Source organism: Notothenia rossii (genome assembly GCF_949606895.1).
Source record: "Notothenia rossii genome assembly, chromosome: 10".
NCBI classification, from domain to species: Eukaryota; Metazoa; Chordata; class Actinopteri; order Perciformes; family Nototheniidae; genus Notothenia; species Notothenia rossii.
In genome coordinates, this window is record NC_136908.1 from 61,501,757 (window position 1) to 61,525,437 (window position 23,681).

General features: G+C 41.0%; 1 protein-coding gene across 1 annotated transcript in view; it reads right to left on the reverse strand.

Moving 5' to 3' along the window:
• Positions 1-6,248: 6,248 nt before the first annotated feature.
• LOC307021901 (uncharacterized protein) overlaps positions 6,249-23,681 on the reverse strand; it is a 38,889-nt gene continuing 21,456 nt past the window's right edge. Inside the window, exons 3-4 of the mRNA XM_079654427.1 lie at positions 7,058-7,094; positions 6,249-6,685 (exon numbers count right to left, since the gene is read on the reverse strand). Coding sequence (XP_079510553.1) covers positions 6,459-6,685; positions 7,058-7,094 — 264 coding nt within the window. The 3' untranslated portion in view covers positions 6,249-6,458. The remainder of the gene's footprint in view (positions 6,686-7,057; positions 7,095-23,681) is intronic.

Sequence of the window (23,681 nt, forward strand, 5' to 3'; positions counted from 1 at the left end):
GCATTCAGCCTGTGTTTTGGATCCCCTCCAAAATGTGAATTGCTCTTTCTAAGTCCATGCTGCACCCTTTACGCAAGTTTCATTCAAATCTAACCCATGAAATCCTGCAGACAGACAGTCAGAGATCCTAGCTGCTGCCACGCTAGATGATAGGCCAGAAAAAACCATCAAAATACCTTTAAGAAAGTCAGATTTGAACTGACACAAATTGCGTTAAGGTTACATCTCCCAGAGCCTTTCGCTTCGTGACTCCTTCCCTCGGAGTGGAAGTCAAGCGTCAAGAGTCAGCTGTCAATCATGTCGTCTTAACCCCTTTTTTATAGCATCATATAACCAATTCAAACCAAACTAATTGGAAAGACAAACACAAACACATTACGTCGACTATTGTAATTCTCTCCTCTACGGCATCAGCTCCACCCCCCTCAGTGGACTCCAGCGTGTTCAGAACGCAGCCGCCAAATCATGGCATCACATCACCCCGGTCCTCAAAGAACTCCACTGGCTTCCCGCTTCACAACGCATCCACTACAAACTCCTGGTCCTCACTTACAAAGCCCTCCGCCATCTGCCCCCCCCCCCTCATCCTCTACCAACCCCCCCGGTCCCTCAGATCCACCTCAGCCGGTTTGCTTTCCACCCCCAAGGCCAAACTCCGGAGCTTAGGGGACATAGCCTTCTCTGTGGCTCTGGAAGTCCCTCCCCCAAGACCTCCGTGAGTCTGAGTCCCTCACCCTGTTCCAGTCCCGCCTCAAAACCCACCTCTTCAACTCTGTATCCATAACGCCCCCCCCTCAATCAACTTCCTCCAGACTGCCCTTTCTGTTTATCTTATTTTATTTGTTGTGTTTTATTTTATTCATTTATTATTCTTTTTGGTTTTGTTTTGTTGTTTTTGTTTGTTTTTGCCTGTCCTTGTCTGTCTACCCTCCCCCGACTGTAAAGCGTCTTTGAGTTAGAGAAAAGCGCTATAGAAATATAATGTATTATTATTATTATCTGCGTGATAACAACAAGCTTAAATTACAGAACAGGTTGCTATAGAAATTTTTCGGCTTTGTTGTCCATCAATATATATGTTCACAAGTCATTCAAGGTTACATCAAGGGCATCAATACACACCGATTTTATGATGAGAAAGGAATCTGATTATTTCCCTTCTATGGCAGTGTCTTGATTTTGAAAAGTCGACTTGAAACCAGGTTTTATTTGGGAAGGAAACTGAATTATGATTTGCAATGACGTGCCTTCTTTGGAGAGGGCAGAGGGCTTGATTAATGATCAGATGTTATGCAAACAATACGGGTTTAGTTGTGCATGAATATAGCAAATTGGTCATTTAGAGGACGAACTTCTGGGTACAATCAAATGTAATTATGTTCCAATAGAAATACCCTCGAGCAATCACTTGTTGTCGTCGGGGGAAGCATCAGATAACTGGAAAAATACTGTCGTCATAAAGGCCCTTCGCACCTTAAGTGTGAATTTTCACCCGACTCCGACAATCCCCTTCTCAATTCAGAATGACCCACGTCATCTCCTAATGACTGAGGATCTTCAAACAGAGCAAAGTACAAACTGTGACGCCAGACCCAGGACTAGAAGGCGTGAAGTCCGTTGCCATGGATATCCGTTTTTGTGCTGGAGTGTCATAAACAAATTGAAAAAGAAGTGTTAGAGCCATTTTCCTTTTGTTATTCATGTCTGAATGTTAAATAATTAATTAGTTAGTTAATTAATCTTAATAATAATATAAATTAGATTATAATGTAAATTATCGGCTATTTTTGTGAGTCACACTTTGGTTTAAAGTGTATTAATTTAAGGCTCACTCATTATTTGTTATATGTGCGTCAGTATCCATGCATGGCTATATGCCTATATGGTAGGTTGATAGGACACAGCTGGGGGGGATGAGACGGGGAAACGGAAAAGTCTTTTGACCGTGTTCTTTTGTTCTGTTGGAGATAAACTTTGAGTTACTATGAAGCAAAGACATGTGTCCTCCTGTATATGCCGTGTGGATCAATGAATAAAGCTCATCTGATTCAACTACGATCTCCGCTGAATTGTTTGGAAACAAAGAGAGGCGCGTCAAAACCCACAACCCCGATAGAGGTGGTTATTAAATTGTAGACAAAGATTAAAAAGCCACCACATTAGTCAAAAGACTCCGTAAGCTGTGGGTAAAAACTTCGAAGGACAAGCACAGGATTCGTGTGGATTTCAGCTCTGCTTTGGAAACAGCGAATGGACGCTCTAAAGTGCAGAGGAGGAGGAGGCCGTGAGTAAGCCATGCCGGCCCGGAATTTATGAATGAAACGCAGTTTACAACGGGATCGCTTCGTCAAACAATGCAAGGACTGATGTGTCCATAGTTACGGATGTTTGACAAAAAGAACCGGGAAATCCATCCAGTGATGTCATGATGCTCACTGAGGATGATATGAAATGAAGATAATCCGCAATTGCTGTAGGAATGCTTAAACAGTGAAATGCATGAACGAACTATCACGCAGTTAAGGAAGCGGACGTTAAAGGAATGTTTGGCACGACAACAGGATTCACGAAAAGCAGTTCTTGGAAATATTAATGACTTTATTTAATGTGGATTCATTGAAGAAAAAAAGAAATTGCTGTTTTACCGACTCTTGCTTCACATATGGTGCAGTCAGGGTTTTTGAAGGGGAGGATGATGGACAGTCTGCTTTTGATGTTCTCCAGCTGCTGTATCAACACTCGCTTCCAGAGGACTCGTTTATATTCAATCATGTTGATATCAGTATACCGGAGCAACTAAAGTGTGCAGAACAGACGCAGAACTGCACATAGAAGGGGCTTCAACGACTCCATCTTTCTCCATGAAAACACGTCTTGCTCTTGATAAATATATGTTAATGACTACACACAATGTTTTGCAGCCGTTAGCGAGCTTTTTAAGAAGCTAAGTAAGTGGGTGATGTTGCATGAACACACGTGATGGGAAAGTGTGATGGCCACAGCCACACGGGGTAAACCAACTACACTGCATCCTCATCTTCAGTAGTTTTGCTTCAGTGCAGCTACAATGAAACATGCCAATTAACACCACACATTTGATCTAAAACTCTTTATTTGATTGTAATCTGACATTACTTCAAACAGTTTAGCACAGCTAACACAAGTCTTTCTTTGTATTAATTACTTTCTTTGTCTCTTGAGTTACCATGTCCATTGGGGGAGGTTACTTCCTGGTTCAGATTGGGACAAACCACCTGCTTCCATGTCAAAGGGGGGATTTGGGTTTTGTCAGTGTGTATGATGTGACTATTAATTATCCCTTGGGTTCAACTTGGTTTGGCCAAGCCACTATATAGGTTCCTTGGTTTTTCATTGTAGGGGGGTCAGTTTGTTGAGTTAACACCTGTTATGTTTCTTTGAGTTATTTTCTGTTGACCTCTTTTATAGTTATTATAGGATGTTTTTGTGGATTTTGGGTAAATAAAAACCCTAGTTTATTTAAGCCACTCGTGTGTCCTGTTGCCTTACTGCTTGGTCCCTGACAATAGGAAAGTCATAGAGTTGAATGTGTCTGATATGTTGAGTGGAGGTCAAAGATGTGTATCATTGCCATGTTAAGCTCACTCCCTCTTGTGGTAGGAAGTAGCTTTACAGCCTAGTTTTAAAAAACACACTCAAATAGATTCATGCAAATGGTTCAGCGATACTAGACTTGCCCAAATGTGAGCCTGAGGTTTAACAACCAAATGCAAAAGCCATCAGGGATGAGTCACATGATTGCAATTATAAGCTTTGCTTGTGAGGTTACACAAACACAGTTTTAGCTTCAAACTAGACCAGAACGTATTCCTTTCCTTGAAATGTAGCAGCAAACAAATGCTCCGATAGTTTTGACCAGTGATTAGATTTGAAACGGCTATTTGATTGGTCGATGGACAGCACATTAAAGCCAACTACTATGAAAATTGTTCATATTTAAGAGATTTTCAAGAAAAATGTAAGAAAATGATGTCTTCAGTTTCTCAGATATGGATGTTCCTGTTTGCAAAATGTATTGATATGATATATACATATTAAAACAAAGACGTTTAAGGACATCAACAAAAAGGGATTGACATTTTTTACTACTTTTTTTATATACTAAACATTTGATTGATGGAGAAAATGATCTGCAGATGTATAAGATAATGAAAGGAATCGTTGTAGCTCAACCCTAGCCCTACATCCAGACTACCAACAGCAGGCCAAACAAAAACATTCATATCATTTGCATATTAAGCTTTGCCCTTCCCATCACTGAAGCCTGTAGAGAAACACATTTCCCTGTGATGTCATGATACAAAATCAGACTACTGGTATATACATCCTTGGATACTTCGATCACAAGGGGGCACTGCAACACAAGAACACAGCACCATCAGAGTGAGTTGTAATGAGAGCAAGCATTTCCAGACAGATTCTGACGACGTCTGAGGATCAAACATCTGCAGTAACACTGGAAATCATCCCCGCTGATACTTTGAGATATGTGGAGTTCTAGGTATTATACAGCAGCGATGTGATCTACTGCATATCAGAATCAGAATCAGAATCCGTCCCACAGTGGGGACATCTACAAATATATAAAACTATAAAAGGCTGAAGCAAGACAAAAAAGAGAGGACATGATGGCTGAGCATCAGTAGAGGAGGGACAGTTAGCCTCCAATGAAAAACACACATGGTCCTCTTACCTAGGGTGACCTAGTAAGTTCTGGTGTGATGGCGTGAGTATTGGAGATAAGCTTCTCTCCCATATGATGAAGCTAGAGGGTGTGTGTTGCTCAAAGTGCAAAAGCAGATAACATGCCCAGGTTACTCGAGATCATCCTCAGACATGTTGTGAACAGCTGCACCCAGCAAACGTGTCACTGTGCATGAGAAATAGGGCTGAACGATTCATCGATTTGAAATGATGCAATTATCATATGGTGTGTCAGTCCTCCACACCAATCAGAAGTGCTGTGCTCCACATGTACCAGTCATTGTTAACCAATCAGAAGTGGCCCATGATAGAAGGTGATAGACAGATTGATCCAATCACCTGCCAAGTATTTTTGAAAGTGCCTGCCCTTTCCAAATGGCTTCCAGTGGAGCTCTAGATGGTTTGGTGAAACCATCTGAGTCAGGTTAGTAATGCTCCATCACATGTTTCTATTACAGGGTGAGTCTTAAACTGAAGCTTGACTTTAAAGCAACCCAACGGAAGTTTCCTGTAAGTTCAGTTCTTTCACTCGTAGATCGGGCTGCAGGGGTGCTAGAGACGGGAGCACGTTGATGCGACCTTCCTAGCCGGAGATATGGCCGCATTTTATAATAAACTTCCGTTGGGTCGCTTAAAAACAAATATCGCAAATCGAATCGCAATCTCTGTTAGATTATTTCCCCAAATCGTGCAGCCCTAATAAGAAAGTGTGCACAATCGCTGCATTGACTGTAATTCTGCATTTAATGTGGAGGGGTTCATCAAAATCAGATTTCTGGAGACCACCAACACATTATTTTAGTAACAAATCACCTCTCTTGGATAACTTAAAATCACACTGTACATGTTACACTTATATTCAATCTAATATGTAATAATCCATTCCTTGCACAATTATTGGGTACCACTTTACAATAAGACTACCCTTATAAAGGATTCATAAAGGGTTTATAATTAGGTTATTAATTAGGTTGTAAACACTTTATTAATCATTAAGAACCATTTATAAACCAGTTACGTCAACACAGGCTCACTATTTGGCAAGATGACAAAGCCTTATATTGGCTACCTAGCTTACTTCGTCTTCTTCATCAGCCAGCTTCCTTGGTTCCTTGTTGCTCACTGAGTTGATTCCCCCCCCCCCCCCTTCCATCTTGATGTTTCTTGGCATCACTTTATGACCATTTATTTACGAGTTACTAAGATTTATAGTTGCCAAAAGGGAGCCTTATTGTAAAGTGTAAAACACACATTCCCATTTATTAATGAGTCACTACCGTTTCTAATACGGCTTAGCAGCACAGATAAATGTGGGCTCACTATTTGGCAAGCAACCGGTCACAGTCGCCCTGTTTATCTCATGTCTTATAAAAGCTTATTAAGGATTTATAAAGTGTTCACAACCTAATTAATAAATGAATTACAAACTATTCGTAAACCCTTTATAAAGGTAGTCTTATTGTAAAGTGCTACCGATTAATGTATATATAATATCCTTCTTCATACTTTGTTTATTATCTCCACATGTATATTTTATACTTTTTTATTTCTATTTGAGATGTTTACATTTTGGATTGTTTATTTCTAGTCTTTTCATTTCTCTAATGTACAAAGCCTTTTTTTATGCTGCTGCAACGCAAACATTTCCCAAATTGGGATCAATAAAGTACTTCTTATCGTATCGTATCGTATCTTACTTAATCCCATGCAAACCCTTACCCCATGGGTTTCTTACCGTGGGTGTAGCTGACCCCCGGGGTGAGTGCAGAGGGGGTGGTAACGAGTTCCCTGTTGGGCGTTTGAAGACCCGCCTCTTTCTCCTTCTCCTTCTCTTTCTCTTTCTCCTTGTCCTTGTCCTTGTCTTTGTCCTTGTCCTTCACCTGGCGCTGGCTCATCCTGCCTGGGGTCAGAAGGACGGGGTCATCACTGCTCACCACGGCAGCTACAGACGAGAAGAGGACATGATGACAGGGAAATCTAAACCAATCAGGAATAGACCCTCAAGAGAAGATGACATGTGTTATAGGAGGCAGCAGTTTCTAAAGACAGACATAACAAATATAATACAAAGAAAGCCACAAGTTAAATTAATTTAAAAAACAAAGCATGTAAGAACTGCTCCATGAAAAACTGCATTTAATGGTTTATTAAGGTGCTGTTCGAGCAATCACAACCTAAAATGCACCTGAGAAAGCCTATATTACCACTTAAGCATATTCCCTTATGTTATATGTTACCTAAACAACAGAGATGCCTCTAATATGTGACTGTGTGCACTGTCTTTAGCCATGTCTCTGAAAAGTCACAGGCTTACCGGGGGCGGAAAGGCTCTCTTTCAACTCTGCATGGTGCTAGCGGGCGGAAAGGATAGACACAGGAAAAGAAGAAATAAGAGATATTTGGGGGAGACAGAAAGAGAGAGAGAGAGAGAGAGAGAGGCAGAGATTTGGGGTGAGGATTAAAGGAGGGCAGAGGTGTGTCCACAATGCAGATGTTGGTTTGGAGACGGTAGTTGGCGGCAGCGGCAACACAGGACGACGACGATAAAAAAAAGAAAATAGGAGACAAGAGACAGAAAACAAAAGGAAAAACAAACATTAGTTGAACAGAAACTTGAATTGAAAACATGACTGGACAAAAAACTGGAAACAGATCGGAAACATTGGCAGATAATCAACGGGCACACATTAACACACACGAACACACACATTTGTTCCATCTTAGATTAGATTAGGATAAAGATTTGTTTTGTGCACTGCTACTGATTGTTATTATTTACTACTGTCTACAAGACGTCTTTACAATACATTAGATATTAGTTGTTCACCTGTAGTATAATTATAATCATATATAAATGCTGTTATTATTGTTTGTTTAGTGGTGGAAAAAGTTTGTAGATTCTTCACTGGAGTAAAAGTACTAATACCACACTGTAACAATACTCAACTTCAAGTCAAAGTGCTGCATCGAGAATGGTACCTAGGTCAAAGTATGTACGGTAAGTAATGGCGCATTTCCACTGCAGGGCCTCGCTCGGCTTAGTACGGTATAGCTAGGCCTTGGTAGGCCAGGCTCACTTTATGCTGCGTTTCCATTACAGTTTAGTAGCTGGGGCAGTAACTATAGTAACGCAGTGTAGGCGGAGCCGTGACGTCATCTTCAATGAGAACCACAAAATCAACATCAGCCGTTAGCTGTTAGCCCTCAGAGCTCACAGCTCCTCATATCTGTTCAGAAACTAGACAAAAGTTAAACAAGTACAAACCACAGACTGTCTGTGTCATGGAGAATACAGTCGCTGGTTTATTTATGTCTGTAGCCCGTTGTTGTGAGTGTGGACGGTCGGAGCATATACTGCGTTAGCTTAGCCGATCTCCATTCACTCCAGGTTGTTCTCCTGCCGTCTGTCTGCAGACTTGTCAAAGCATTAATTCATGGTTTTTACTAACCGGTATCAGTATGTTGTTACTTCGGCATCATTTAGAAACGTGTATTATAATTAAATCACGGTCACATATGTTCATCTGGTTGTAGTTGTAGCCCCCTTGCCAGCGATTCCCTCTGACCAATCAGCAGTCGAGTGTTCACGTCACTAGTTTAGCACACTCAGCCCGGTTGTTGGCCCGGTAAGAGCCTCGATTTTGGAGGGTCAGAAAAAAGGTGAAAAAGTAGCCCTGAGCCGGAACTACCCCTAGTGGAAAAGCAACAAAAAAGCGTGCTACGTGCTGTAAGTAAGTACGATTAGTGTAAACCCACTCAAGCTTTAGCTACTAGGATATAATGTCGGATGGTTAAAACTGTACAAAATAAACAGATTCTACTGTTTTTCCTAAGCATTGTGTTTCTAAAGCTGAATTCAGAAAGAAAATAAATCTGTAAATTAAATGTAGTGGAGATAAAAGTACAAATTGGGCTTCCAAAATGTAGTAGAGTAGAACTATACGGCAGTATAAAAGGACAATACTCAGGTACAGCACAAGCAGAAGTATGATTAACCAACAGAGCAGCATTAGAAGCTTGTCCAGATGTTTGTCTCCAGTCTCACACACCTCCACCTGCTGCTGCTCCTCAGCAGACGGTGGAAACACTTCACAGCTGGCCGCTTTAATCACACCGCTCACAATATCCATCCTCTGTCCTGCAAGCAACACGTCAGCAGCTACGTAGAAACCACACTCACATCCACAGCCGTCTGTCAGACTCACTAAATGTGCAACACAACGAAGAATACTCCTAATCGCTGCGGGAGGTCATTTGGCTGAACTCCCCGTTTCAAAACAACGAAGAATACTCCTAATCTCTGCGGGAGGTCATTTGGCTGAACTCCCTGTTTCAAAACAACGAAGAATACTCCTAATCTCTGCAGCGTCACGAGGACATTCGATCACATGGTGGAAATCCGTCTGGCTGAGAGGGAGATCTGACGTCACAGTCATACCTGGAAGAGCTGAGATTGCCCTAATCCACACACACACACACACACACACACACACACACACACACACACACACACACACACACACACACACACACACACACACACACACACACACACACACACACACACACACACACACACACACACACACACACACACACACACACACACACACACACACACACACACACACACACACACACACACACACACACACACACACACACACACACACACACACACACACACACACACACACACACACACACACACACACACACACACACACACGCCCCTCAGTGAGGGGAAACAAAAAGAAAAACGGTGCCACTGATTGGGTATTTCTCCCTAATCAGGAAGGGGAAAGCAAATCGCTGAAAGTTTGGACTGCTCAGAGCCACTATCTGAGAGGATAGACAATGCTTAGAGCTGCTTACAACAATAAGGCGGCCGGATTAGGAAGCTGTCAACAAACGTCAGACTCACTCTTGGTTGCAAAACACTGACCCGCACGCAGTTTGAAGGATCCCTAAACTGTCCAAAAATAATCCAGGCTTTCAAACCAGCTATAAATAGCTTTTCCAACCGGTTTGATAATGCTTACTTCCATGATCCAAGTCTATCACTTTCTGGCAACTTCCTTGATTGAAAGATTGCCTGACATTGATTCTCTGAATAATGATGAGTCATTATGCAAATGAGTGTGTGTAGGTGGCAGAGACACAAAAAGAAGAGCTATGAATAATCGTGAAGTGTCACTAATACAAGATATCATTTGTGGAGCAGTCTGAGAGGCGGGTGCAGTGTAATGAGAGACACAGTAGGATCACGGCATGTGGCAGGAACATATTAGCATTTGAGCAGCTTTGTGACTTTACAGGAACAATTCATCTGTGGAGGCTGGAGCTAAAACAAGGGAAGGCCAATTAAAGGGGATCTCTTGCAGCTAAAGTTTGACTCATCTAAAGGTCGCCTATTATGCAAAAACCACTTCTCCATGTCTCTTCTACATCAACATGTGTCCCCTCTTCTTCATGTCTCTTCTACATCAACATGTGTCCCCTCTTCTCCATGTCTCTTCTACATCAACATGTGTCCCGTCTTCTTCATGTCTCTTCTACATCAACATGTGTCCTCTCTTCTTCATGTCTCTTCGACATCAACATGTGTCCCCTCTTCTCCATGTCTCTTCTACATCAACATGTGTCCCCTCTTCTCCATGTCTCTTCTACATCAACATGTGTCCCCTCTTCTTCATGTCTCTTCTACATCAACATGTGTCCCCTCTTCTTCATGTCTCTTCTACATCAACATGTGTCCCCTCTTCTTCATGTCTCTTCGACATCAACATGTGTCCCCTCTTCTCCATGTCTCTTCTACATCAACATGTGTCCCCTCTTCTCCATGTCTCTTCTATATCAAGATGTGTCCCCTCTTCTCCATGTCTCTTCTACATCAACATGTGTCCCCTCTTCTTCGTGTCTCTTCTACATCAAGATGTGTCCCCTCTTCTCCATGTCTCTTCTACATCAACATGTGTCCCCTCTTCTCCATGTCTCTTCTACATCAACATGTGTCCCCTCTTCTCCATGTCTCTTCTACATCAACATGTGTCCCCTCTTCTTCATGTCTCTTCTACATCAACATGTGTCCCCTCTTCTTCATGTCTCTTCCACATCAACATGTGTCCCCTCTTCTCCATGTCTCTTCCACATCAACATGTGTCCCCTCTTCTCCATGTCTCTTCCACATCAACATGTGTCCCCTCTTCTTCATGTCTCTTCTACATCAACATGTGTCCCCTCTTCTTCATGTCTCTTCCACATCAACATGTGTCCCCTCTTCTCCATGTCTCTTCCACATCAACATGTGTCCCCTCTTCTCCATGTCTCTTCCACATCAACATGTGTCCCCTCTTCTTCATGTCTCTTCTACATCAACATGTGTCCCCTCTGTGGAAAGAGACTCTGAAAGTTTCAGGAACAAAGATTCTCTCTCTTTTTGATCCATTTCTATAAAAACCTGTCTGAAAATGAGCTGATCAGATTTTGGCCACTTTATGATGTCATAACAATGTGTTGGCTTATGTAACCATTAGCCAATCAGTAACCAAGGTAACCCCCCCCCCCCCCCCCCCCTCCCCCTTATCACCTGAATCTCCTCCTAGAGCACCATTGAGTTCTTTGTAACCAAATGTCTCTCAGAGGGGCGTGGGGAGGGGCTCCTTATTTTCATCTAAAGTAACAGACAGAGAATCAGCACTTTGGAAACAGGGCTGAAACAGAGGGGATTATGGGTAATGCTGCAATGATCTGTTTGGTGTTTCAGCCAATCAGAGACAGGCTCTGTATATATCTGAGACCTGTGATATATTGATGAAAAACAGTATGATAGTTGACCTTTAAAACTTGCAGAGAAGATTAACGTGCACTTTACAACCTGGTAGAGAAAACAGAGTCACACTCTCATATTTAAAAACCTGCTATTGAATACATATTGGAAAAAAGCTCCGTGCAATGTCATCATTATCTCAAAGTGAGGTGTGGTTGTCCAGCTGTCCTTCAGGGGAAACAAAGAAAGCTGTATTGTTCAAAAGGTGAGATTTTGGGGGAGTTTGTTGACATACAAGAACAGCCGGAGACTCAAGTTCTGTGTGAAGCAGGGAAATAAAACAAAAGCAGATATTCTGTTTTTTTACTTAATATCTTTTGTTTTTAGTGAAGCTAGTTTTTAGGGCCACCATTTTATTATCTTACCCTGTACGAATAGCAGTTATTCCACCAAGATATCTACTTTTATAGTATGTTTTAGACATGTCTGGTCCCTTCATGACACGATGAAAATGTATGAAAAGGGGAAACTCCAAAAAGCAGAATCGTTTATTTGATGTTGACTAAGAATAGACCATCCCCGAGTTGCACTTATTAAACCCACAGACAAACTATGTTAATGAATTACTGCAAAAATGACCTCCTCGTCCTCCGAACCTTTACAGGAAGCCCTGCGAGCTCTCTGTGTCCCTGAAGAGTGCTTACACAGGAGAGAATGCCATGACATATTACATCATGTTTAAATTACTCGCAGCACATTTCTGACCCAGTTTCTATTCAGCTACATAACGACACATTTCCTTTTGTCCTATATCTCAAGGGTACTTATTCAGATTAGATTCAGAACATGTTGATATATGAAATGTTTTTGTGTTCAAGCTACAGTACTAATATATATACATGCAGAGAAATATAACAAACAGATCCTCTAACCTGGTCTGTGTTGAAGTTGTTGAGCTCAGGATACATTTTTTCCTCGGAAATATCAAATAATAGGGAGACTAAGAAAAGAAGATGGAAATAATACAGAAATACAGCAATATGGTTCGACTGTAGATGCCAGACTGCTGCTTAGTCATCACAGCAGCTGTTGTTTAGCCAACACTAACGCAGACAGTTCATAGCGAAGCAGAGACAGCCAAAACTATTATCATCTTATCTATAGAATTGTATTCATTTTGTATACATCGTTTGTTTACTCACTTTTCATACTGTATGGTTTCTGCATTTACATATCCCTAAATATATATGTGTGAACTCTGCTGGAGGATGACCACAACATGTTCCTCTTTTATCAAAGTCGAACAAGGCACACTTTAGATCAGGGGTGTCAAACTCAATTTCATCACGGGCCACATCAGCATTATGGTTGCATTCAAAGACCGGTTGTAACTTTAAGACTATATAAAAACACATACATAAATATTTAATATATATAAAATAATGTATTGTTTTACCTTATTGCCTCTGCATTGGATTGTTATCGGATAGGGTAATAACTACATAATTAACTACGTCTGAAAGCAGAAGTCTATACGGCAAATAATTGCAAGTCTCTTCAGTGAGAATGTCAGAAAATGATTTAAAAAGAAAAGTCAAATTCTGGAAAAACAAAAAAAAGAAGTGAAATGTTGAAAAAAAGTCAAATTCAGAGAAAAAAGTCAAATTTGAGATGCATTGTGGGACATGTAGCTTATGGGCAACGTGCTTCTGTAAAGTAGCATGTAACCGTATAATAAACATATTATATTCTTTGCAAGCTCTTGTGGGGCCGCATAAAATGAAGTCACGGGCTGGATTTGGCCCCCGGGCCTTGAGTTTGACACCCCTGCTTCAGATGATTCACCTCGTTTTCACAAAATATTGACTTTTTCCAGTCTGAAGCTTCCTTGTATTTTATAAAAGGCACATGGCAGTCTTTGTACTTTGCAAGAAGAAAAAAATGTATAATGAAAAAAAGGCCTATCATGCAACACTATTTTCTAAACAGAGAAGCATTCATTTGTATAGTTTTATCTTAGATGATCACATTAAAATCATTACAAATCTAAAAAGAATGATAGTGTATGCACCTCTCCACTTGCAAAGTAATCGGCCATAATTACAATCTTATATTTATATTACAAAGGTCCCTTAAAGCAGGGGTGTCAAACTCAAGGCCCGGGGGCCAAATCCGGCCCGTGACTTCATTTTCTGTGGCCCCAAAAGAGCTTGCAAAGAATATAATATGTTTATTATACATACATGCTACTTTAGAGAAGCACGTTGCCCATAAACTAAATTTCCCACAATGCATCTCAAATTTGACTTTTTTTCTCAGAATAAGGTAATATAATACATTATTTTATATGATTAAATATTTATATATACATTTTTATATAGTCTTAAAGTTACAACTGGCCCTTTGAGTGCAACCATAATGCTGATGTGGCCCGTGATGAAATTGAGTTTGACACCCCTGCCTTAATGAATTATTTGCGGTTAGGTTGCATTTGACTAATGCTAAGCTAAGCTAATGCCTCAACATGTGGGCTTTGAATGAATAAGATGTTCTCCAGATAGGGGTGGGGGAGGAAATCTGAAGCCTTGTATGGCCTTACAGGAAATCCATAAAGAGATCATTCTTAGCTTCAGGGCAAATTTGGACACGAGAGCAAACGGAAGCAATCCCCCTGGATTTCTGTTTTTCATCCCTTCTCTGTATCTCTAAAAATAAAACCTAATGATGTCACCTCACAGGTGACTGCTAAGCAAGTAGACGGATGAAAAGATGCCTGTTGTTTGTAAGATGGGGCATTTTTATATTGGGTTTAATCTTTCATCAGGAAGTAGCAGGGGGGTGAGGAGGGGGATATCAGCTCAACAGTGGACCTCACGGGCTGCAGACAGCATATCACTAGACGGCAGCATTTCAGCACTTTAAAACAGGTGACATGGGTACAGGTTGGTTTCATGGACCCCACATAGAGTGGAGTTTCAGGTTCATCACAGCAGGGGGCTGACAGGAGGTGACATGTTCTTAAGAGGTAGCAATATAGAACATCTGATAGAGTTGTGATGGGAGAAGGTTAAAATACTTTAAGTGCAAATGCTATTTATTTTTGTTATTACTTACATACAAAGCATCTGAGGTTAATACGTAATGGATAATGTTTGCCTCACTTTCTGTCTCTCTTCCTCTGCTGTTCCCTTTAGTGTTTACTTCCTGTTTGTCTTCTTCTGCTGTTCCCTTTAGTGTTTAATTTCTGTCCGTCTTCTTCTGCTGTTCCCTTTAGTGTTTAATTTCTGTCCGTCTTCCTCTGCTGTTCCCTTTAGCGTTTAATTCCTGTCTGTCTTTTTCCGCTCTTCCCTTTAGTGTTTACTTCCTGTTTGTCTTCTTCTGCTGTTCCCTATAGTCTTTACTTCCTGTCGATGTTTTTCTGCTGTTCCCTTTACTGTTTATTTCTGCGACATAGTGCCAGTCTGGTAAGTCTTTAAAATACAGAATGTACAATAAGTCTTGTTCCAAAATACATGATTTACTTCTGATTAACTATTTTTTACATTATTGTTTTGCTACTTTTATTATTAAAACAGATTCTCAACTGGAAAAAATGTAAGAATTCCATGCATCGGCCTACAGTGGGAAAATTGTGTAATCTGTTGGAATAGAGTAGAAATATCAAATATCACTACTTGTATTCTAAATGAAATGTTGACATTACAAAATGCATGGTTTTATACTGGAATGGCAGTGAGATCAAAAAATGTGGTCTGAATGGAAATCAATGAGGCATTTTTTAGATAAATGAAATAATTAAAATAATGAAACGGGCATTCAAAGGGTTAACTTCCTGACAATGATTGAATGTTTGGTAGTTTTGAGTACGTTAGAAGTTGTATTTGTGATTCATGAAAAAAAAAAAGTAGAAAAAGATATTGATGTATGATGATTTAATAGCAGTTATTATGGGCGTGTACATTTTTGCCACGAAGGTGTCCAGAGGTAGTATCTGATACTACGTAAAAAGTAATAATGCAGTGAAATCAATTTTGTTGCTAATCTTTGACACATCCAAGACTCTAATAACCACCAAAGTTCCATCCCTCTACTAATTATTATATTGAATAATATTCATTTTTTGTGTTTTCTTTTAAGAGAAATTAAATAATTCAAACAATGAAACAGGCATTTAAAGGGTTAAAATCCGGAACATTATTGAATGTTTGGTAGTTTTCAGCACGTTAGAAGTTGTTCAAGTGATTCATGGAAAAAAAAGTTTTAAAAAATATTGATGTATGATGATTTAATAGAAGTTATTATGAGCGTGTACATTTTCGCCACGAAGGGGTCTAGAGGGTGCAAAATGCATCACGAAAGTATACAAAACATGTAAGAGTAAACGACAATGGATTTCAAAAATTTGACTCAAAAGAAGACTTCTTGCAAAAATACATGCCAAAAGCTGTAACACAGCTGAAATGATCACCAAATCAAAAAAAAAAGTCAGGAAAAATGTACAAAAATGCCCGAGGAGGGCACAAGGGTTAAACATGTATTGTTACCTGTGGTGTTTATTTTAATTATTTTATTATCTTTGCTTTGTAATGCCTGTTGTAAAATGCCATTATATAATGTGTTTTTACTGTATTTATTCTTAAAAAGTATTTGTATTTGTTTTGTAAAGCACTTTGAATTGTCGCGTACAGAAAAGTGCTGTATAAATACGATCATTTCCTGATAACGAAAATACTGACGGGCTTTCAGGAGAGGGGGAGGAAAAGAGAGACTCCGTATATTATTCTTATATTATTATATAGAGTCGTTATTTATTTGTTTTAAAGCTCAATAAATAACAAAGAAGACCTCTGACCGGCACTTTTTGAATTTTGTCCGGAAGATTTAAACTTTAACGGACATGTTGACCCGCGGAAAAAAATGTTAACGGAAACTCACGGTTCCCTCGTCCCTTGGAGGAGGCGGAGAGGTGGGTGATTTTCATCTGCTTGTCTACCGGGGAGATTTACAGCAGGAGCTCACGCTTGCCTCGGGGAGGGAGAAAAAGAGCCAGAGCCCCTGCCTCTCCCCACCTCTGCTGCTAAATCTACCGCGGAGAATAAACAGAAGGGCAACCATGGCAACCATGCATGCTCGTGAAGTCTTCTTCGCTGCTTTTGGTGTATTTTGTGGCAGAAGTACGGCGCCACTTACGGCATATGCACTACAGCGTCTCCAGCGGCTCGAGCGGTCTCGTGTGGACGGACACGTTTCTGGTGCCGATTGCGTGTTGACGGGAGACTTTTTTGATATCGAATTTGTTTGTTTTCGTTATCGTCCCCGTGTGGCTAGTGTCTGAATGTCCTTTTCCAATCTGAGAGTAACATGGTAACAAAGGTATCCCAACTGTAGCTGTGAACATGACAGGATGTCTGATTACCTAGAAGAGCATCAGGACTGTTTGAGGCATATGATAGCTATGTGATTAACATGATGACTCAGCCTCTATGGAGAGAGACATATGACAAGCATGATCATTTCTGACGTGGAGCTAATCTGAAGTAAACATTGAATACTGCTTTCTATTCCTCCATCTTGTGACTGTGTAACTCTCTCTCTTGGATATCAGCATGTGAAGGACACTGTTCAGGAACTAGTTGATGCTCTGTATGTGATGACTACTTCCATTCTGGAGAGGATCACAGATACATGGATCCTGAGATTCAAGCTCAAACCGGGGACGAGTGATATTTTTATAACAACCCAGGCAGCAATTAAGAATCTTGAGGACATGTTGCTGTTTTTAACTGCAGCAGGTTTTTAAATTGGACTTGCATTAAGTAGCTATTGTGTTTCTATTATGTACTCAATGTTGTGACTTCTTGTGTTGCAGGGAACCAGAGAGCGACCTCCCTTCTCTGTCATTAGCCTTGATTAGAGCCATGGCTTTGGCTTTCAGCCTTTCGCCGTCCTCCGGTTCAGACACATTCAAGGATCTCTCTTACAAACAGGGAAAACCTGTGCCAAGCAACTCTCTCCACTACGCTAATGGAAGCAGCATGATCTGCCCCAGAGCAAAGAGTGGTATCGAATGATGGCTTTTATTCACTGACGACACAACAACAAGCTCGAATACACAGTAGACTGTGTCCAAGAATGACAAAAAGCAGAGAAAGAAACATTTTTTAAGGCTAATTACCAGGTTTTTTAACATCCTCCCCCAGAACAACACAGTATGATCATCTTCAACTGACATACAGTCACTCATGCTTCCTGTTATGACAGTAAACAGTGTCAAAGTTCACTTATAAAGAAAGGAGGAAATGCGTACCGTATGTCAGTCAGCCGAGGGAGGTGCGCTTGTCACTGCTTCTTGGAGAAACTAAACCTGGTACGACATGCCACTGAGCTCAGCCCCGTCTCTCCACACACACTCACACACACACACACTGAAGGGAGGAGACAAGGCAGAGGGAACAAGCATGCAAGAGAATTCAAGCCTCTCTCTCTCTCTCTCTCTCTCTCTCTCTCTCTCTGATGATGAGCGTCCTTTCCTCTTGTTCTTGTCGTCTACTGGTAATTGTCCTGTAAATGTGTTACATCACTGGCATGTCTTTAGTCTTCCTCAGCTTTTATCTGGCCTCAAAGACACTCATCCTGTTCGCTCTCCTTATCTCCCCATCCATCTCTCTATAAACAACCTATCAGTGCCTTCTCCCTTCTCAACATGTTTTTCAGACCAACATCATCTCACACACAAAACAGCCAAAACCACACAACCACAAAACCAGGAAGTTGGCAACCACTGTTTATAAACCGCCGCTAATAGCTTAGCGTGCCACTTTAGCACAGATACTGTAACGTGGAAGGCTCTTGTTGACTGAAGACCTTCTGCACCAATAAACCAAGGCCACTGATCCAATCTCCCATGGCCATAATGGAAACCCCTGAGGGCGACACATGCATTGACTCAACCGCCATGTGAGCTTTAATGCAAACTTAAGTGCACTCTGCTGGGCTACCATTAACCTGCAGACATGTTTTGCCACATGAAGTTTTCCTTTCTTCTCTGGATTGTTTCTAGCTCTTATGGTAAGCTCTGAAGACACTCCTGGAAAAACCACAGACTGAACATACTGTATGTCGAAGAGTTTGTCAGTACTGTAGATGTATTATCTGTTGGTGGTTTATGAATGCATGAACACACTGGATTCAATTGGCTTTAAATGTATTCTTCCTTAAGAGGGGGAGGCGTGTGGCACAGTGGATTAGTGCGTTGGTGTTTGGATCAGGGGGTCACAGGTTAAAACCCCACTGCAGTCAGCATGTCGTTGTGTCCCTGAGACACTTCACCCCAAATTGCTCCTGTGGGGAGCGTCCACAGCATTGAGTAGCTTTGGATAAAAGTGACGTCTAATGTAATGAGTAAATAATATGCAAAAAAAGATTCATTCGATGTTTCTTCCATGTCTAAACAAACACATTTAGTCTTTTTAATTCATCCTAATCCCCCTTCAAGTTATTTTAAAGACACTGTTTGCTTTAATACAATTTCTCTTTGCTCGTAGAGATGTCAGTCTGTCATGTAAATACTTTTTAGGATGTGCTGGTTTATACATATCAGTCCAGGAAGTGGCTAGGCCCGGCCAAGAAATTGTCTGGCTCACAATTCCTCATAACAACACAATGTGTAGTGGTACACATGGAACAAAAAAAATATTCTGAGGGTGGAAGTTATCTAATTGTTTCTTAGCACTCCTACACAGGACCAGTTATAAGGGAGTAGTCTAGTCTGCTGAGAGATGTGACTAGGATTCACTTCATTTGGGCATCTGGGCCAAAAAGGCATGTTCCTGACCTGAAGGAAGGAAGTAACCCAAACGTTCTTCAAAGAGATTAAAAATAGTAGAATCAAACAAACCGAAAAACTGCATCCATCACTCGTCTTATTTTCAATTGAACACTGGACTTTTCAATTACACTAAAGAGCTCAGCTGCTGCAGAGTTTGATTTACACTGTTACTTTGACAATGATGTCTTCAGAGTCAATTGCTTCAGAAGCGAGGCAAGAATCCTTCCTGGCATTCGGAAAACGAAGAGTGGAACAGGCGAGCAAGTGTGCAGGTGTGCGTAATATGAGAGGCCTCGCCTTACATTTTCCGCCACAGATTTGGGGAAATTGGTCCGTGCGCAAAGCATTGTGGGGATTTTAAGGACGCGAAGTCTACCCATGTGCAGCCTCGAAATTTCCCCCAAACCAAGGACGCGGCCTCGGTGGAATTCCAAGTATGCTGGACATTGGAACGGTCCTGCTGCGCCACTTGATGACGTAGCATCCTTGAAATATTGGCTTGGAAGCCAGTTTCTTCGAGATTGAGAAACGGCCTGTGGCAGCAGATAAAAAGCCCTAACAGTCACTTGGTATGTTTGTTCTTAAAAGATGCTGCAATTCACTCAAATACTTTCAACTAGGCGATGAAGCTGTTTTTAAAGAACGGAGGATTTGCAATTGATCTTAACACGTTACAAGAAATATATAATTCAACAGCTTCTATACATTTATGAATGCTTGAACGGCCTCAGCAATCGACCGCTCTTTTATGTAAGGTAGGGCTGTATATAGAGCTTCCATGCATGAGTCAGAGGTAAACATACTTTATCAGAAGTGCAGCAGCCTGTGAGCGACACTCAATACACCACCCTCCAGGAGCCAGAGGAAGTGGATACTCCAATGTGTGTGTGTGTGTGTGTGTGTGTGTGTGTGTGTGTGTGTGTGTGTGTGTGTGTGTGTGTGTGTGTGTGTGTGTGTGTGTGTGTGTGTGTGTGTGTGTGTGTGTGTGTGTGTGTGTGTGTGTGTGTGTGTGTGTGTGTGTGTGTGTGTGTGTGTGTGGAGAACAAAGGGCTTAGTGTGTTTTAAACAATACCTCCAGGGGGTAAAAGACACTACTGTTAATGGAACACACACACACCATGTTTGAGCCACCAATCCAATATACAGTATGTGATGCTGCCGTTTTCTCTCCTTATGTTAATCCATCTCCACCAAGATGATGTTTTCTGTCAGGGAGGGGCTAAGTCAAATCTCTCCAAATCCTGAGAATCTGCAACTGCACATACATTATCTAAAGTTACATTTTTCAGACTCACATTTGCATATTTTAGTCATCTGAGTCCTGCTAAGCCACAGAGAATTAGACTGCATTTCCTGTTTACTCTAAGTGATTTGCATCAGTGGTGAGAATGTGTTAGCTTGGTTCTCTCAGGCCGGATGAAACATCTCACTGTCAAACTGCCAAACTAAGTATTTGCACTCAAGTATTGGGCTTAACTGCATAATAAAGGTACTTTAATTTGTTATTACTGCCACTATATACTTCAACTCATACTCAACTGCAATGTGCTTATGGAACAAATCCACAAGAAAGCCCTTGAAGAAAGATCTTAAAAATGATAAACTACCTTAATTAGAGATGTCCTGATCCGATCTCGTGATTGGGGATCGGAGCCGATCACGTGATTTTCAAAAGATCGGAATCGGGAGAAAAAAATCGGGGATCGGGATTTATTTTTTTTATATATAAAATATTTTTATTAATTTATTTAATGTTACAAAACAAACATGACCATGTTCACGTCTTAAAGTCATCGTGAGGCCTTAGTTTTGCTTTAAAATTACACAACATCATGTATGTTTTGCTTCTTTGGGGCTTGTTTTCAGACCTGGTTATTTCTCTCAAATCTGGCAACAGAGTGGGCGCAGTGTCTAATAGTAGCAGTAAGCTAACGAGAGGCTACGTTCAGCTGGTGACTCGGGAGTCGGGACCGAGCAAATGTCAGGAGTTTGGAAGTATTATAAAATTGAAAGCGAAGGCAGTGTAACAGCCAGATGCAATGTTTGCAAGGTGGAGGTTCCGCGTGGTGGAAAGAACAGAGCTACGTTCAACACGACCAATCTAATACGCCACCTGAGAAACAAACATCAACAACACGACGAGTACACAGCGGCCACTCAGGTAACGGCACTGAAACAACCGACACTTTCAGAGACTTTTAAAAGGAAAGAGAAACTGCCCCAGAACAGTGAAAAGCCCAAAAAATAACAGCCAAGCTAGCTGAATTCATCGCGTTGGATCACCAGCCGATATCTGTTACCTTGTTTTTCTCTTAATGCATTGCATAAAGATCGGATCGGGAAAAATCGGTATCGGCAGATTGTCAAAATCCAATGTTCGGAATCGGATCGGGAGCAAAAAAAGGCGATCGTGACATCCCTAACCCTAATAACAAGTATTTTTTATCAGAATAAACATAACTTCATAGAGTCTATTCCCATACTGATACACAAACAACCCTTTGTATTGTTTTGACAGATGTCCAAATCTAAAATGGCAGCTCTTCCGATCTTGTAGAAACACACACTTTTTTTGTTCGAGTCGACGACAAGGAATCCGATTCTGACGTACAAAATAATTGATGAGTGGACACATTCCAGTTTCTCCAAGGCTTTAAACAAAAGTAAACTTATTGCACGTAATGCAACAAGGGTTTCTTTTTAAGATTATTTTGATCATCGATCATCAAAACAGAGTGCCAATTTGTATCTATCTAGATCTAATCTAGATTCTGATTTATAAAATGATGTATATCTCGCTCTTCCTCCTCATCATCATTCCCAGCCATGTCCGACCTAGTCACAGATCCTGTTCTCTTTTCCTAAGTTACCTCAATCAATTGTGAAATTACACATAAGCCGCCTATGCGTCTTCCTCTCCTCTCTATTCTGAACAGCAGGTCACCGGCTCTTTCATTATAGTATGTACAAAGTAAATGAGAGCTGACGGAATAGTGGTGGATGTTTTAAACAGAGGGGGGGCTGGCAGCCATAAAGCTTCCTGAAGAGAAGCAGCGGATACCTGGCGAGCTTCCCAGAGCCTTTCATCTGGTGTTGGGACTCATACTCTCCTCCAACTGGCACTTTAAAGGGGACCTATCATGCAAAATGCACTTTTTGATGATGTCTTTTATACATAAAGGTGTGTCGGGGAACTCACGCAGCGTCAGAAAATAAAACCCTCTCTCTTTTCTTCCGTACTCAAATCTCTAAAAACGGGGAACAACGGAGCTGATCCAGATTTGCGTCCGATATGACGTAATATCTGAAATGTGGACCCACGGCCCTATCAGAAACGTTGATAACAGAAACAATGCCCGACTGTTTTGGACGTAATATGGTCGGTGTTTACATTAGCATGGCTAACACTCAGAGCTAACCTGTACTGGAGAGCATGTGTGTGAAGAAGCAGGAAGTAAAAAAGGAACTCACCTTGTGGTATAACCGGCAAGAGAGAAAGCCTTTGAGCTCCATACTGTTTCAGAGAGAATCCTTGATAATCCAAGATATGGCATTTCATCACGGCAGCATTTAGTTTAGACAGTAGCTGCCGGGTCCCGCATTTTTTATTTGTTATCAATTATTTATTTTTAAAAAAGATTTACACCCAAAATCAGCATTCGAAAGAAACAATAAACCCTCCGACGTGGCTTTCAAACCAATCAGCAGTTTAATTATGCAGCCACTCAAAAAGGCTCCTGAGAAGGCGGGGGGGGAATTAACTTGCAGTACTAACAGATATGGAGTGTTATTAAAACTCACTCCCACTCTCAGAGAGTAGGAAAGCGCTTTTAGCTCCCGTACAATCCCATTGTGTGTCATTGTCTGCTGAAGCCTGCGGGAGATGGCCAGCTGCACCATCACCCCACTTATCTACAGTTATAATTGCCCCTAAAGCTCACGGCTAAAATGGCTATTGAGGATTATGATGAAGGTGAAATGAAAAAGCACGATCGCAATCTAAAGAGACGAGAAGAGGGGAGGATAGGATTTCCTGCTTCCTCTAACAAAACAAGAACCAAACAAATCGACCACATCCATATTTTAGTCTACACGAGACAGCCACAAAGAATACACAATGTACGTAAGCCACTTTGAACAAAGCACCTGCTATGTATCACAGATGTATGATAAGTATTGACCAAAGTGTAGTAAATTATTATTAGTATGTATTAGGGCTGAACGATATATTGTGTCATGGCGATAACCGCGATATGCGCATGGGACGTGCGATTTTATTAATCTTTATTATTTTTTAATTTATTTTTTAGGACGGGGGATATTAAGTAGGTAAATTGACTC